The sequence below is a fragment of the Periophthalmus magnuspinnatus genome, chromosome 23 (assembly GCF_009829125.3).
Source record: "Periophthalmus magnuspinnatus isolate fPerMag1 chromosome 23, fPerMag1.2.pri, whole genome shotgun sequence".
In the NCBI taxonomy this organism is placed as follows: Eukaryota; Metazoa; Chordata; class Actinopteri; order Gobiiformes; family Gobiidae; genus Periophthalmus; species Periophthalmus magnuspinnatus.
The window spans coordinates 24,145,710-24,161,807 of NC_047148.1; the positions used below are offsets into that span (position 1 = coordinate 24,145,710).

Below are 16,098 nucleotides of genomic sequence, written 5' to 3' on the forward strand. Positions count from 1 at the left end.
CAATGAGAAGAAATTTGAGGAGTTTTGTTTTAGTACAAAGTTCAGTTTGGAGACAAATTTAAAGACAAAACAGTCAAAAGAGTCAAATACAAGTAGGATTTTTATAGATATGTTTAAAGCCACACTGTGGAACATTACAGCCAAAGGAACAATATTTCCATGGAAACAAGCAGGAGGAGGCCCTCTTCCAGGCCAAATACGAGTCAGGTTTGTGCAGATGCAAGTCCACTCATAGTAAGGGCACAACATCTATAATGAAAAAACATGCTTTTATTTTTGTCTTTTTTTTTGCAAAAAAGGTTGGCTTTATGTTACATATATCATCATGTAATACATGTCATCATCCTGACATATTCTTTTTCATAATAAGGAAAAACAAACATACTGTATTCTTTATACGGTCCATGATTAAAACAAATCTGTAAAACAATTGACACAATGAGCATCTTTAATGAGACAAAGAGCATCTTTAATGAGACAAAGAGCATCTTTAATGAGACAAAGAGCATCTTTAATGAGACAATGAGCATCTTTAATGAGACAAAGAGCATCTTTAATGAGACAATGAGCATCTTTAATGAGACAATGAGCATCTTTAATGAGACAATGAGCATCTTTAATGAGACAATGAGCATCTTTAATGAGACAATGAGCATCTTTAATGAGTATAAGTTTAAACAGATGCAGAGGCTCGTGGTGTCCTTCAGTCCGTGAAGGCCTCGTGTTTGGCTCCCCCTCCTGCTCCTCCTTCTGCTCCTGCTCCTCCTCCTCTCTCTCTGTCTCTGTTAAAGCTCCACAGACCCACTTTGTCCCGCCGTGCTCCTCTCACTCTCCCCCGGCCTCAGCTCACTGCTCCCGGCCGCGCTCACCTCCTCCTCCTCCTCCTTTCTCCTCCGCCCGCACCTTCTCCGGTTCCCCGCGGACTGGACCAGGGCGCACTGGACCAGGGCAGACTGGACCAGGGCGCACTGGACCAGGGCAGACTGGACCAGGGCGCACTGGACCAGGGCAGACTGGACCAGGGCGCACTGGACCAGGGCAGACTGGACCAGGGCGCACTGGACCAGGGCAGACTGGACCAGGGCGCACTGGACCAGGGCGGACTGGACCAGAGTCCGACCATGTTCGACCTTAACGCCGGCTGGAACCTGTCCTTTGCCGGGTGCGGGTTCCTGGGCATCTATCACATCGGAGTGGCGAGTTGTTTCCTGGAGAAGGCGCCGTATCTGGTCCACGGAGCCTCCAGGATCTACGGAGCCTCGGCCGGAGCTCTGACCGCCTCTGTGCTCGCGAGTGAGGCGTGTATCGGTAAGACGCACCGCTGCAAGCTCCGGTCTGCGCTTCTGCTAGACAGTTATTATACTGTATAAAACAGTGTTATTATATTTGTACAGTGTTATTATACTGTATAAAACAGTGTTATTATATTTGTACAGTGTTATTATATTTGTACAGTGTTATTATACTGTATAAAACAGTGTTATTATATTTGTACAGTGTTATACTGTATAAACAGTGTTATTATATTTGTACAGTGTTATTATACTGTATAAAACAGTGTTATTATATTTGTACAGTGTTATTATACTGTATAAAACAGTGTTATTATATTTGTACAGTGTTATTATATTTGTACAGTGTTATTATACTGTATAAAACAGTGTTATTATATTTGTACAGTGTTATTATACTGTATAAAACAGTGTTATTATATTTGTACAGTGTTATTATACTGTATAAAACAGTGTTATTATATTTGTACAGTGTTATTATAATGTATTAGATCAGATAAATTCTATGTCAAAGCAGCAAACGCGTGTCAGCAAATAGTAATAACAACTATAGAGTCAAAGGTTTAAAAACACAAAAGTTAATCCAAAAAAACCCCTTAAACCTGGGGCTAATTACATAAAAACTCTGGAGCACAGCAGCAGCTTATATCAACTGTTTTTAATTTTATTTTAAACTTCCTCATTTTGGTTTAGACTCAGGTTTTCCTCACATTTTAAACATTTCAGTCGCTCAATAAACACATTTTCAAACTTTTAAATGGCCAACATTACACTATTTTCTGGCCAGTGGTATAATGCTGTTTCTCTCAAACTGAAAACACTCTGTTCCACCTTGTGATGTCATCTGGTAATACAGGAAGTGCTCCACTGTGTTTTTAAACTCCAAACACCTTCACTAGAAGAATTTGAATCATTTCAGTCAATCTCTACTGAACTAAAGGTAAAAGGAGCTGTTAACTTGAAAACTACCACTTCATGACATCACAAGGTGGAACAGAACATTTTGAGCTTTGGAGATGGACTGTTTTAGAAACACTCAGACTGATCTGACCTTCAGACAGTCCTGAATCTGGATTAAAATGTGAGTGATTTCGGTATTACTCTGTATATGGTTGTTGTGTCTGTATATGTTTGTTGTGTGGTTGTTGTGTCTGTATATGATTGTTGTGTGGTTGTTGTGTCTGTATATGGTTGTTGTGTGGTTGTTGTGTCTGTATATGTTTGTTGTGTGGTTGTTGTGTCTGTATATGGTTGTTGTGTGGTTGTTGTGTCTGTATATGTTTGTTGTGTGGTTGTTGTGTCTGTATATGGTTGTTGTGTCTGTATATGATTGTTGATGAGTTTAAAAGCACTTTGCACAGAGCAGAGTTTTGCCATGATGGTAAAGCTAACAACAACTAGCATGCTAACAGTGCATTTGTTAAAAGTCCCACTGACATAAATTAACTTTTATTGAGTTTGTTTAGAATAATAATGATTCACAAGTATAAAACCCATAGACTAGAATACACTCATGTACCACTATGAACATGCTGGACTAAACCAGGACTAAACCAGGACTAAACCAGGACTAAACCAGGACTAAACCAGGACTAAACCAGGACCAAACCAGGACTAAACCAGGACTAAACCAGGACTAAACCAGGACCAAACAGGACTATATCAGGACTAAACCAGGACTAAACCAGGACTAAACCAGGACTAAACCAGGACTAAACCAGGACCAAACCAGGACCAAACCAGGACTAAACCAGGACTAAACCAGGACCAAACAGGACCATTGTCCACTATGAACCTACTACACACTGAGGGATCACACAGATATAAGACACATGGGAATAAAACACAAAGTACAACATTTAATGTGGAGAATCACATTATATTGGCTAAAGAAAGAGTGTTTTTATTATCGTGGTATCTGGACCAATATCGAGTCTGTTCTTTAGTATCGAAATCCAGTCAAAATCTAGTTTGAAATGTTTGTATCGTGAGACTCTGACCTGTTGCCCTGTTCTGTTCTACACAGATCTGAGGCTGCACAGTGAAGGTCACTGTTCTACAAAGGTCACAGATAAAACATGAATGAAGCGTTTGTTTAGTCACAAAGATAAAGATAGAAGAGAGTTCATGAGCCTCTCCATAACAGTCTGACACAGTTCGTCTGTGTTTATATATATAAAAATAAACACACTCAGTCTGTGTGCTGTGAGCACGTTAGCCCCTTTAGCTATTTTAGCACCGTCTCAGGTCTGATTCATCCACAGTTAAACATTTACGCTGATCCATATTTTTATTCTGCAGCCAAATGCTGTGAGGATGTGATCGATGTGGCTAAAGAGGCTCGTCGGAGGAACCTGGGCCCCCTCCACCCGTCGTTTAACCTGGTAAAAGTGCTTCGCTCTGGACTCAACCGCGACCTCCCCTCGGACGCTCACCTCCGGGCCTCGGGGCGACTCTGTGTTTCCCTGACCCAAGTGTCCGACGGGAAGAACGTGCTCGTGTCACAGTTCAGCTCCAAAGAAGAGCTTATACAGGTAACACAGCGCCACCTACAGGTAACACAGCACCACCTACAGGTAACACAGCGCCACCTACAGGTAACACAGCACCACCTACAGGTAACACAGCACCACCTACAGGTAACACAGCACCACCTATAGGTAACACAGCACCACCTACAGCTCATACAGGTAACACAGCATCACCTACAGGTAACACAGCACCACCTACAGGTAACACAGCACCACCTACAGGTAACACAGCACCACCTATAGGTAACACAGCACCACCTATAGGTAACACAGCACCACCTACAGCTCATACAGGTAACACAGCATCACCTACAGGTAACACAGCACCACCTACAGGTAACACAGCACCACCTACAGGTAACACAGCACCACCTATAGGTAACACAGCACCACCTATAGGTAACACAGCACCACCTACAGCTCATACAGGTAACACAGCATCACCTACAGGTAACACAGCACCACCTATAGGTAACACAGCACCACCTACAGGTAACACAGCACCACCTATAGGTAACACAGCACCACCTATAGGTAACACAGCACCACCTACAGGTAACACAGCACCACCTATAGGTAACACAGCACCACCTACAGGTAACACAGCACCACCTATAGGTAACACAGTACCACCTACAGGTAACACAGCACCACCTACAGGTAACACAGCACCACCTACAGCTCATACAGGTAACACAGCACCACCTACAGGTAACACAGCACCACCTACAGCTCATACAGGTAACACAGCACCACCTATAGGTAACACAGCACCACCTACAGGTAACACAGCACCACCTACAGGTAACACATCACCACCTACAGGTAACACAGCACCACCTACAGGTAACACAGCACCACCTACAGGTAACACAGCACCACCTACAGCTCATACAGGTAACACAGCACCACCTACAGGTAACACAGCACCACCTACAGCTCATACAGGTAACACAGCACCACCTACAGGTAAAGTTTTTAATGGGGAGGTGTTACACTTCTGTGTGGTGCTAACATATTTACATCACAATATAAATGTGTAATATATATGCAAAAATATTTAAAGCGACACTGCGCATCTTTCTGGAGGTGATTCCATAGAAACAGAAAGTAAAAAACATACTTCAGAACATCACAAGAAGGAGGCCAAGTAAGAGTAAGGTCTGTGGAGATGCAAGCCCGCTTAGAGTAAGAATGCATTTTCTGTATTTTTCCATGTGATAAAAACATCCAAATCATCCATCTATGTTTAGGCTAAAGTTTCGCAGTGGGACATTTCGCAGTAAATTGCACAAACACGTGATACAATATTAACACTGTTTTAATCTAAACTGATGTGTCCATAGGCGCTGGTCTGCAGCTGCTTCATCCCCATCTACTGCGGCCTGATCCCCCCCTCGTTCAGAGGAGTGGTACGTCTCTACTGTAAAAACTACTTTAACTAATGACGAAGGCAGTGTTTGTGTTTTGGACAGGCATAAAGAGGGGGTACTTACTCCTATGGGGTATTAAAGAGGGGGTACTTACTCCTATGGGGTATTAAAGAGGGGGTACTTACTCCTATGGGGTATTAAAGAGGGGGTACTTACTCCTATGGGGTATTAAAGAGGGGGTATTTACTTCTATGAGGTATTAAAGAGGGGGTATTTACTCCTATGAGGTATTAAAGAGGGGGTATTTACTCCTATGAGGTATTAAAGAGGGGGTATTTACTTCTATGAGGTATTAAAGAGGGGGTATTTACTTCTATGGGGTATTAAAGAGGGGGTATTTACTTCTATGGGGTATTAAAGAGGGGGTATTTACTTCTATGGGGTATTAAAGAGGGGGTATTTACTTCTATGGGGTATTAAAGAGGGGGTATTTACTTCTATGGGGTATTAAAGAGAGGGTATTTACTCCTATGGGGTCTTAAAGAGGGGGTATTTACTTCTATGGGGTATTAAAGAGGGGGTATTTACATCAATGGGGTATTAAAGAGGAGTTATTTACGCCTATGGGGTATTAAAGAGGGGGTATTTACTCCTATGAGGTATTAAAGAGGGGGTATTTACTTCTATGGGGTATTAAAGAGGGGGTATTTACTTCTATGGGGTATTAAAGAGGGGGTATTTACTTCTATGGGGTATTAAAGAGAGGGTATTTACTCCTATGGGGTCTTAAAGAGGGGGTATTTACTTCTATGGGGTATTAAAGAGGAGGTATTTACTTCTATGGGGTATTAAAGAGAGGGTATTTACGCCTATGGGGTATGAAAGAGGGGGTATTTACTTCTATGGGGTATTAAAGAGGAGGTATTTACTTCTATGGGGTATTAAAGAGGGGGTATTTACTCCTATGAGGTATTAAAGAGGGGGTACTTACTCCTATGGGGTATTAAAGATGGGGTACTTACTCCTATGGGGTATTAAAGAGGGGGTACTTACTCCTATGGGGTATTAAAGAGGGGATACTTACTCCTATGGGGTATTAAAGAGGGGGTACTTACTCCTATGAGGTATTAAAGAGGGGGTACTTACTCCTATGAGGTATTAAAGAGGGGGTACTTACTCCTATGAGGTATTAAAGAGGGGGTACTTACTCCTATGAGGTATTAAAGAGGGGGTACTTACTCCTATGAGGTATTAAAGAGGGGGTACTTACTCCTATGGGGTATTAAAGAGGGGGTACTTACTCCTATGAGGTATTAAAGAGGGGGTACTTACTCCTATGAGGTATTAAAGAGGGGGTACTTACTCCTATGAGGTATTAAAGAGGGGGTACTTACTCCTATGAGGTATTAAAGAGGGGGTACTTACTCCTATGAGGTATTAAAGATGGGGTACTTACTCCTATGGGGTATTAAAGAGGGGGTACTTACACCTATGGGGTATTAAAGATGGGGTATTTTATTTCCATGGGGTATTAGCTGTAACACATAACATTTAGATCACCATATTTCCTTTCATTGTGTTGAAAATACTATATTCACCCCCTTCCTTTCCCCTCCCTTTGCTCTCTGTGCTAAGTCCCTCCCCCTTCAGAGCACTATCACAACACACTCAGCTGCATCGCACTAATGAAACTACTGCACATCACATCAGGTTTGTCACGTCATAGTTTACAGTTTTTTATCATGTTTTTGTTTATTTATGGAGAACTGTCATCTCATGGGTGATGTAGGCTTGTGGGCGGAGCCTCGTACAGGTTCCTACTGCTAAGTGTAAGGAGAGTTTGAATAGGCAGACTGCTAAATTACTCAAACATGCATGGAGGACATCTAAAACCTTTTCAGACATTTTGATGGGGAACAGTGTTAAAAGCTGTTAGAACATGGGAGAAAGCTAAAAAGGTCCAGTCATGAGTGTCAGGTTTCCATTGTTCAGAAGATATCATATAGTTTAATAATTGCCATGGCAACAGTACACATTCTCAGATTCCCTTCAGACAGATATAAAGCAGTGTCCAGCAGTAATCTGACCAGAACTGAAGAAGCGTCTTGGACGAGCAGCCAAAGGTCTTCCCTCTAAAAGTCTTTGTCCAGTGACAGATTTTATACTTTTCTTTTACTGTGGACCAGACCTGGACGACTGAGGGACACACAGATACACACACAGATACACACACAGATACACACACAGATACACACACAGATACACACACAGATACACACACAGATACACACACAGATACACACACAGATACACACACAGATACACACTCTCATGGATATCATCAACTGTCCATTACAGTGGATTAATAATACATTTCACTGAATATTTATCTATTTAAAGGTAACATCTCCATGGAGGTGAGTAGGTCCTTCCTCTGGAAAAGTGACACAATGTGTCTTTACCTCTGGTTCTGGCTGTAGCAGAGGTTATCTCTGAGTTTCTCATGTGACAAAGATGTTTGTGGACTTTGACTGCCAGATCAGAACAGTCTCAGAGGACACGCCTTCAAAAACAAATGTGAAAGTACCTCTCCATCACAGACTGTTTATATAACTCGACCTAGCTAATCTGCTAGCATAGACTGTATATATAAATGAACATAGCTAACGTGCTAGCATAGGCTGTATAAATAAAAATAAATGAAAATAGCTAACATGTTCCAAAGAAAAAGTGAGCACTTACAGCTCCATTGGCTTTGGCTCCAATTCACTTTACATTATAAAACTGTGGCCTGTCTCTCTGTAACTGCTGCTGTCAGACTCATTTTGAATTTCAAATGTAGATCTGATCCAGATTACACCTGTGACATCACACCTGTGACATCACACCTGTGACATCACACCTGTGACATCACACCTGTGACATCACACCTGTGACATCACACCTGTGACATCATATCTCTGTGACGTCACACTCTCTTCTTCTTACAGTCCGTGTCCTTGTATCTTCTAAAAACCTGCTGCATTTGATCCAGGCTCAGATCTGATCCAGGCTCAGATCTGATCCAGGCTCAGATCTGATCCAGGCTCAGATCTGATCCAGGCTCAGATCTGGGCAACACCGAGGGACTGTGGTCCATTACATCATCCGTTTCATAACATTTGACCTAAAATAAGGAATCTAACCCAAATATTTAAACCACTCGTCTGTTGAGATAATCCCGAGGGGTCAGGGGTCATGGGTCTTCAAATACATTGCAGTTTGACCTAATATATCAACAGAACTTAAACATATTTATACTACTACTACTACTACTACTACTACTACTACTACTACTACTACTAGTAAGTAGTAGTAGTAGTAAGGAGTAAATTGGCTAAAATAAAAATTTGGATTAATCTCTTGTATAATCCTGGAGCCAAACAGAAGAGGGTCAAATGTTTTAGGTCAGTGGAAATGTCACTGAGACTAAACCAGGTCTAAACCAGGACTTAAACCAGGTCTAAACCAGGTCTAAACCAGGTCTAAACCAGGTCTAAACCAGGTCTAAACCAGGTCTAAACCAGAGCCAAAGCAGTACTAAATATGTACTTTTAAATCTGAAGTATAAATATCAGAAGTACTTCATGTGAGAGGGATGACAATGCATGTTGTAATCAATAGTACTATAGTATAAAGTTTACTGTACTACACCCACAGGACAAAGTACTTCCTCTGTACTACACCCACAGGACAAAGTACTTCCTCTGTACTACACCCACAGGACAAAGTACTTTTACAGATCAGCTTAAACAGAAACATTATCTGCTCCACAGTTTCAGGGTTTAGACGGGGCCGGTCACACTTTCTACACATTTAAACTGGACGTTCTACACGTGTAAACTGACTTCATGGTATAGACGGGGCCGGTCAGAATTTCTACATGTTTAGTTTAGTTTGACACCTGTAGAGATTTTGTACCCCGGGCCTCACTCTTTCTCCTGCCCCTGTCTGTTCCCCCTGTCTGCCCCTGTCTGCCCCCCCTGTCTGCCCCCGTCTGTCCCCCGTCTGTCCCCCGTCTGTCCCCCGTCTGCCCCCTGTCTGCAGAGGTACGTGGATGGGGGCATCAGTGATAATCTGCCCCAGTCTGAGCTGAAGAACACCATCACCATCTCCCCGTTCTGTGGAGAGAGCGACATCTGCCCCCGAGACGGGTCCTCCAGCTTCCACGAACTGCGCTTCACCAACACCAGCATCAAGATGAACCTGGGGAATATGTACAGACTGAGCAAGGCCCTGTTCCCCCCAGAGCCAAAGGTACTACGACTACTACGACTACTACGACTACTACGACTACTACTACTACTACTACTACTACTACTACTACTGCAACTGCCACAACTGCTACTGCAACTACTGCAACTACTACTACTATAATGGCACAATGGTATTCTGTGTACATGAGAAAACACATGGATCTGTCACATAGTTATGAGCAGAATGCAGCTGAACTCTGACCAATCAGACGAGGTGTTGCTCCATAGTAAATGTGATGTTGAAGGTCAAAGGTCGAGAACTGTAAAAATACGACAGGAGCATTCACTTTGAAACTTAAGTCACGGCAAATCCGGATCAGTGAAACCTAAACCAAGACTAAACCAGGACTAAACCAGGACTAAACCAAGACTAACCCTGGACTAAAATAGGACTAAACCTGAAGTAAACCAGGTCTAAACCAGGTCTAAACCAGGACTAAAGTTAACAGGATCTAAATATGGACCTGCATTAATGACTTTCTCTTACTTCTTTTTGTTTGATATTAGCTTTAGCATTAGCATGTGCACTTTGACCCCTGTCGTGTTAGCTTAGTGATGGATTATATTGTTGTTATGGGGGACTTTAGCCTCCAGCGCTTACCTCACGTGTGATTTACGTAACATTACTTAAGTCTGAGTAAGAGTCTCAAAGGTGTTGCTCGATAGTGAAAAAGGAGAGCGCCACCTGCTGGACACATGCAGTGTTTTCATCATAATTGTGTGAAATAATTAGTTAAAGGGAAGTATGTCAGATTTTGATTTTAAATTCCATACAAATTCCAACATGAGTGTGACCCCAGATGTGATGTAAACATGTTCAAATCAAACAGAACTTTTAGAACTATGGAACTATTGTAATGTTGAATGAATTATTCTTAATTTTATTCTTTATGGTATGATTTTGGTGTTTTGGTTCAGAATGAACCAAAACATGACTCTCATTTGAGTTGCCAGTTCCAAAGCTGAAATCTAGATGTTTTAAAGCTAAAATGCCTCTGCAGCTCAGCCAATCAGGACTCAGCGCTACTGCAGCCTCTGCAGCTCAGGGAGTGAATCTGGAGGTTCTGAACATGAAGCCTGTCCATAAACTGAGAATGAGACCCACCTGTATGTGTCTCTGCAGGTCAAGACTCTGGACACAGGGTCAGATATGAGTGTAGTACCTTTTTAAAAATGTAGGAGGCAGTATACATACAGCACCTTGAATTTTAGGTTGTGTAAAACCTGTTTAGGCCAAGTACAGTCGGTTTAGGGTTAACCCTGGGGTTTAGTACAGGACTTTAATCTAAATGTGTTTTATTTATGTCACAGATAATGGCTGAGATGTGCCAGAGTGGATATAAAGATGCTCTACGCTTCCTGGAGGATAACAGTGAGTGACTCATCTGCTCCTCTGACTCTTCTCTTCTGACCCTGTCGCTCTGACTCTGCTCCTCTGACTCTGCTCCTCTAGCTCTGCTCCTCTGGCTCTTCTCCTCTGGCTCTTCTCCTCTGGCTCTTCTCCTCTGGCTCTTCTCCTCTGGCTCTGCTCCTCTGGCTCTTCTCCTCTGGCTCTGCTCCTCTGGCTCTGCTCCTCTGGCTCTGCTCCTCTAGCTCTTCTCCTCTGGCTCTTCTCCTCTGGCTCTTCTCCTCTGGCTCTTCTCCTCTGGCTCTGCTCCTCTGGCTCTGCTCCTCTGGCTCTTCTCCTCTAGCTCTGCTCCTCTAGCTCTGCTCCTCTGGCTCTGCTCCTCTGGCTCTCTCTGGCTCTTCTCCTCTGGCTCTCTCTGGCTCTTCTCCTCTGGCTCTTCTCCTCTGGCTCTGCTCCTCTGGCTCTGCTCCTCTGGCTCTGCTCCTCTAGCTCTTCTCCTCTGGCTCTTCTCCTCTGGCTCTTCTCCTCTGGCTCTTCTCCTCTGGCTCTGCTCCTCTGGCTCTGCTCCTCTGGCTCTTCTCCTCTGGCTCTGCTCCTCTGGCTCTGCTCCTCTGGCTCTGCTCCTCTAGCTCTGCTCCTCTGGCTCTGCTCCTCTGGCTCTCTCTGGCTCTTCTCCTCTGGCTCTCTCTGGCTCTTCTCCTCTGGCTCTTCTCCTCTGGCTCTGCTCCTCTGGCTCTGCTCCTCTGGCTCTGCTCCTCTAGCTCTTCTCCTCTGGCTCTTCTCCTCTAGCTCTTCTCCTCTGGCTCTTCTCCTCTGGCTCTGCTCCTCTGGCTCTGCTCCTCTGGCTCTTCTCCTCTGGCTCTGCTCCTCTGGCTCTGCTCTTCTTCACATCATTTCTTCTTTTTGTCAGACTTGTTGATGACCACTCATCCCTCCTCTGGCCCCTCCATGGTGGACCCCCCTCCGGGCTGCTGCTGTGCCCAGACGGAGAGCACCCGAGAGTGGGTGCTGCGGCGACTCAGGCTCCTGAGGAAGCAGCACTGGTGGTTGGACGAGAAACTGAACCTACCCAGCAACATCAAGAAAGGTGACGGGAGGGCATCTGACACACAGGCCTGTAGGAGAATGGAAAGGCATCTGACACACAGGGATATAGGAAGATGGGAGGGCATCTGACACACAGGGATATAGGAAGATGGGAGGGCATCTGACACACAGGGATATAGGAAGATGGGACATAAATACATTCAATTTAGCTACACACCTCTACACATGTCCTACAGAGACCTGCACCTCCATAAGACATGTCCTACAGAGACCTGCACCTCCATAAGACATGTCCTACAGAGACCTGTCCCTCCATAAGACATGTCCTACAGAGACCTGCACCTCCATAAGACATGTCCTACAGAGACCTGTCCCTCCATAAGACATGTCCTACAGAGACCTGCCCCTTCATAAAACAGGGTTAAGACAAAACTACATTATAATATTTTGGGTTAAAGTAAAAGTCGTATTTGATGTGTTCAGGTTTTATTTGTATCTGGGGACACAGAGTCAAGTTTCAGTTAAATCAAAATGGCGGTTTCTTTATCTCTCTCTTTTCTGTGTTCAGTGTTCTGCGAGGCGTGCCAGGACAGAGCCGGTCTGGTCTCCACGGTTACAGGCATGTTACCGATGCGTGTGGCCTCGTACATGTTACTCCCCTACACGCTCCCGGTGCAGTCGGCCTACTCCGCAGCTCAGAGGTAAACACGGACAATACGTGAACTAGGGCCTCCAATTTATGCTTTAATCAAAGGTTTAATAAAAAGTTCACATTTTAAACACAAACAAAAAGACTGAAATATGAAGAAACTACTTCAAAAATCACATTTCAGATGTTTGGACATTTGTGCTGCAGGTTTGTGGAGTGGATCCCAGATGTTCCCGCTGATGTGCGATGGATCTTTGGAATGGCAGGAAATGTGTACAGACAGGCCCGGAGAGCCCCCGCCCCGAGCAGGTGTGTCAGATGCCCTCCCGTACTCCTATATCTGTGTCAGATGCCCTCCCGTACTCCTATATCTGTGTCAGATGCCCTCCCGTACTCCTATATCTGTGTCAGATGCCCTCCCGTACTCCTATATCTGTGTCAGATGCCCTCCCGTACTCCTATATCTGTGTCAGATGCCCTCCCGTACTCCTATATCTGTGTGTCAGATGCCCTCCCGTACACCTATATCTGTGTGTCAGATGCCCTCCCGTACTCCTATATCTGTGTGTCAGATGCCCTCCCGTACTCCTATATCTGTGTGTCAGATGCCCTCCCGTACTCCTATATCTGTGTGTCAGATGCCCTCCCGTACTCCTATATCTGTGTGTCAGATGCCCTCCCGTACACCTATATCTGTGTGTCAGATGCCCTCCCGTACTCCTATATCTGTGTCAGATGCCCTCCCGTACTCCTATCCTTGGGTTTCAGAATGAGAAAAAGAAAAGATAGAACCATCACCATAGCAATTAACAATTCTAAACAAAATATCGTATCCTTAATAAAGACAAGCCCCTGATTTGGCGGGGGTCCCTAAACTAGAAAAGTTACATAGTGCAGTTTTAAAGAGAGTTGTTTTTTTTTTTGTCGACTTGTTATAATGTTGTTCCTCATCAAAGTAAAATGCTCCCTCTTTATTAAACTGTCTTTGTCTCTGCAGTGACTCTGGCCTGAGGAAGTGTCTCAGCGTCCCCCCTCTCACCTCAGAGAAAGAGCGCCCCCTGGATTTGGATGCGCTCTCCTCTTTAGATCTTCATGGAAACTACTGGGAGATCCCCCAAACCCCCACCTCTCCCTCCTCCACCCACATCTCCTCTCCCCAGCAGGTCTGCTTCTTCGTGGGTTCGCCGGACGATGAGGCCGGCTCAGCTACGGAGTGATGGAAGGGACAAAAAGCACTTTAAAAAAACTCCCATATGTCAAAGCAAATGAGAGCACTGCACAAAAAAGGAACATGTTTTTAAAGGAGCCATGTTTTCTGATCTGTGTTATAATATAACCCTAACCACACAAAGCTGCACATTTAGGCTGAGTTCTTCTCTCAAACACTCTGTTCCACCTTGTGATGTCATCATGTGGTAATACAGGAAGTGCTCCACTGTGTTTTTAAACTCCACCTTCACTAGAATCGTTTGGATCATTTCAGAACTAGAAATGCTAATATCTATTGAACTAAAGGTAAAATGAGCTGTTAACTTGAAAACTACCACTTCATGACATCACAAGGTGGAACAGAGCGTTTTGAGGTTTGGAGATGTAACAGACAAATAATAATTCGTCAAACATGTGTGAATGAAACAAAACACAACTCCAGGTCTGTTTTTCAGGAGGTAAAAACATAAAATGGCTCAAAACTCACAGGAGTCTTTAACCTTTTCACTCCGACGGCACAGAAGTTCAAAAGTGTAAATTTAAAAAAAGTATATTTAAAATGTTTTGAGGAAAAGACAAAAATGTGTTTAGGATTTCAAGATTAAATTATTTCACAATATTTTTCAAAAATAGTTATTGGAAGAATGTACCTCTGCATTTGACCCATCCTTCAGTGTGTCTGGGTTAAAAGTGTCAGGAGCAGTGGACCAGGACTAGACCAGGACTAGACCAGGACTAGACCAGGACTAGACCGGGACTAGACCGGGACTAGACCGGGACTAGACCGGGACTACACCGGGACTAGACCGGGACTAGACCAGGACTACACCAAGACTAGACCAGGACTAGACCGGGACTACACCGGGACTAGACCGGGACTAGACCAGGACTACACCAGGACTAGACCAGGACTAGACCAGGACTAGACCAGGACTAGACCAAGACTAGACCAGGACTAGACCGGGACTACACCGGGACTAGACCGGGACTAGACCAGGACTACACCAGGACTAGACCAGGACTAGACCAGGACTAGACCAGGACTAGACCAGGACTAGACCAGGACTAGACCAGGACTAGACCAGGACTAGACCAGGACTAGACCAGGACTAGACCAGGACTAGACCAGGACTACACCAGGACTACACCAGGACTAGACCAAGACTACACCAGGACTAGACCAGGACTAGACCAGGACTAGACCAGGACTAGACCAGGACTAGACCAGGACTAGACCAGGACTAGACCAGGACTGTAGTTCCTGTAGGTGGAGGAGTACTGTGCATGTTTTATGCTTCTTGACACAGGCAGAACATGCACAATGCAGAGGAGGACCTTCTTGCTGTGAGACATGGGGCAAAGCACTACACTGAACCTGGATATGACGGGGTAAAACAGAGGGATTCTGTTTTACATCACAAATACTTCCTGGATTTTCTTCAGTGTTTCATCCATAAACTTCACTCATGTGTTTTATGTAAAGAACTAAGTGCCTTTTATGTGTTAATTATTAAGTCATTTTTATGAAACCAAGAAGCACAGATCACCTTGTCTTCTGGAATGTTCACTTTTCTCCATGCATGTTTGAGTAATCTAGTGATCTCTCCCAGGGCCTATTCAAATCCTCCTGGTGTAAGGCTCCGCCCACAAGTGTCACAAACACATGTTAATATGTTGTTTTTGGCAAATATAGCATTTTGAAAACAATGAAACATGGTGATCTAAATGTTCTACCTCCTCTTTAATACACATAGAAGTAAAACAGACACAAACTCTTTAATCATCGTTAATGTCAAACATGGAGGCTCTGTCTACTTAACCTCTATATCGTTTGTTTCGGATTTGTGCCATTTTCTCTTTATCTGTTTATCATGTTTATTCATTTAATCTGGTAAAACTTTCAAAAAGTTTTGGGAGATATTGTGGCTCTGAAATGTTTTGGGGTGAGTCTGACCCCGAGTGCGTAGGACCCCCAGGTCTTTTTGATGTGGATTTTTTTGTAAATATTGACCATTTGTAATTACTGAAATTTGGTTCATTTTGGCTGTTTTAATTAAATACAAATGTAAAAATCTATTGTTCTCATTTTTATCAAATCATTATTATCACATTATATTGTACTCTAGTGTGTGTTTTAAGGCGCATCAAACCATAAAGACTAAACCAGGGCAAAAACAGGCCTCTGTTGACTCTGTGGACATTATAAGGTTTTTATTCTCATGTTATTAGTTAATTATTAGTTAATTATTAGTTAATTCAAGGCCTTTTGATGTGTAGAGGTTCCTGCTCTATCACGGTTCACCTTTTGTGCTCTTGCTGTTTCGTGGATTTTTTTTGTTTTTTTGTGCAATTTT

The 16,098-nt window shown here is 43.7% G+C and overlaps 1 protein-coding gene across 1 annotated transcript; it reads left to right on the plus strand.

Annotated features, from left to right (window-relative positions):
- The first annotated feature begins 842 nt into the window (after window positions 1-842).
- Window positions 843-15,811, plus strand: pnpla3 (patatin-like phospholipase domain containing 3). The gene is made up of 9 exons (XM_033990317.2): window positions 843-1,308; window positions 3,594-3,826; window positions 5,170-5,235; window positions 9,283-9,492; window positions 10,803-10,863; window positions 11,750-11,926; window positions 12,455-12,587; window positions 12,743-12,844; window positions 13,533-15,811. Exons 1-9 carry the CDS (start codon window positions 1,122-1,124, stop codon window positions 13,750-13,752), a joined length of 1,389 nt encoding a protein of 462 aa, XP_033846208.1. The 5' UTR covers window positions 843-1,121; the 3' UTR covers window positions 13,753-15,811.
- Window positions 15,812-16,098: the final 287 nt, after the last annotated feature.

Excerpts from the sequence above, each read along its gene's own strand:
- pnpla3 (XM_033990317.2), top strand. The coding sequence starts at position 1,122 with ATGTTCGACCTTAACGCCGGCTGGAACCTGTCCTTTGCCGGGTGCGGG. Across the intron at positions 10,864-11,749 it reads ACGCTTCCTGGAGGATAACA|ACTTGTTGATGACCACTCAT; the intron begins GTGAGTGACTCA and ends TCTTTTTGTCAG. Across the intron at positions 12,845-13,532 it reads AGAGCCCCCGCCCCGAGCAG|TGACTCTGGCCTGAGGAAGT; the intron begins GTGTGTCAGATG and ends TTGTCTCTGCAG.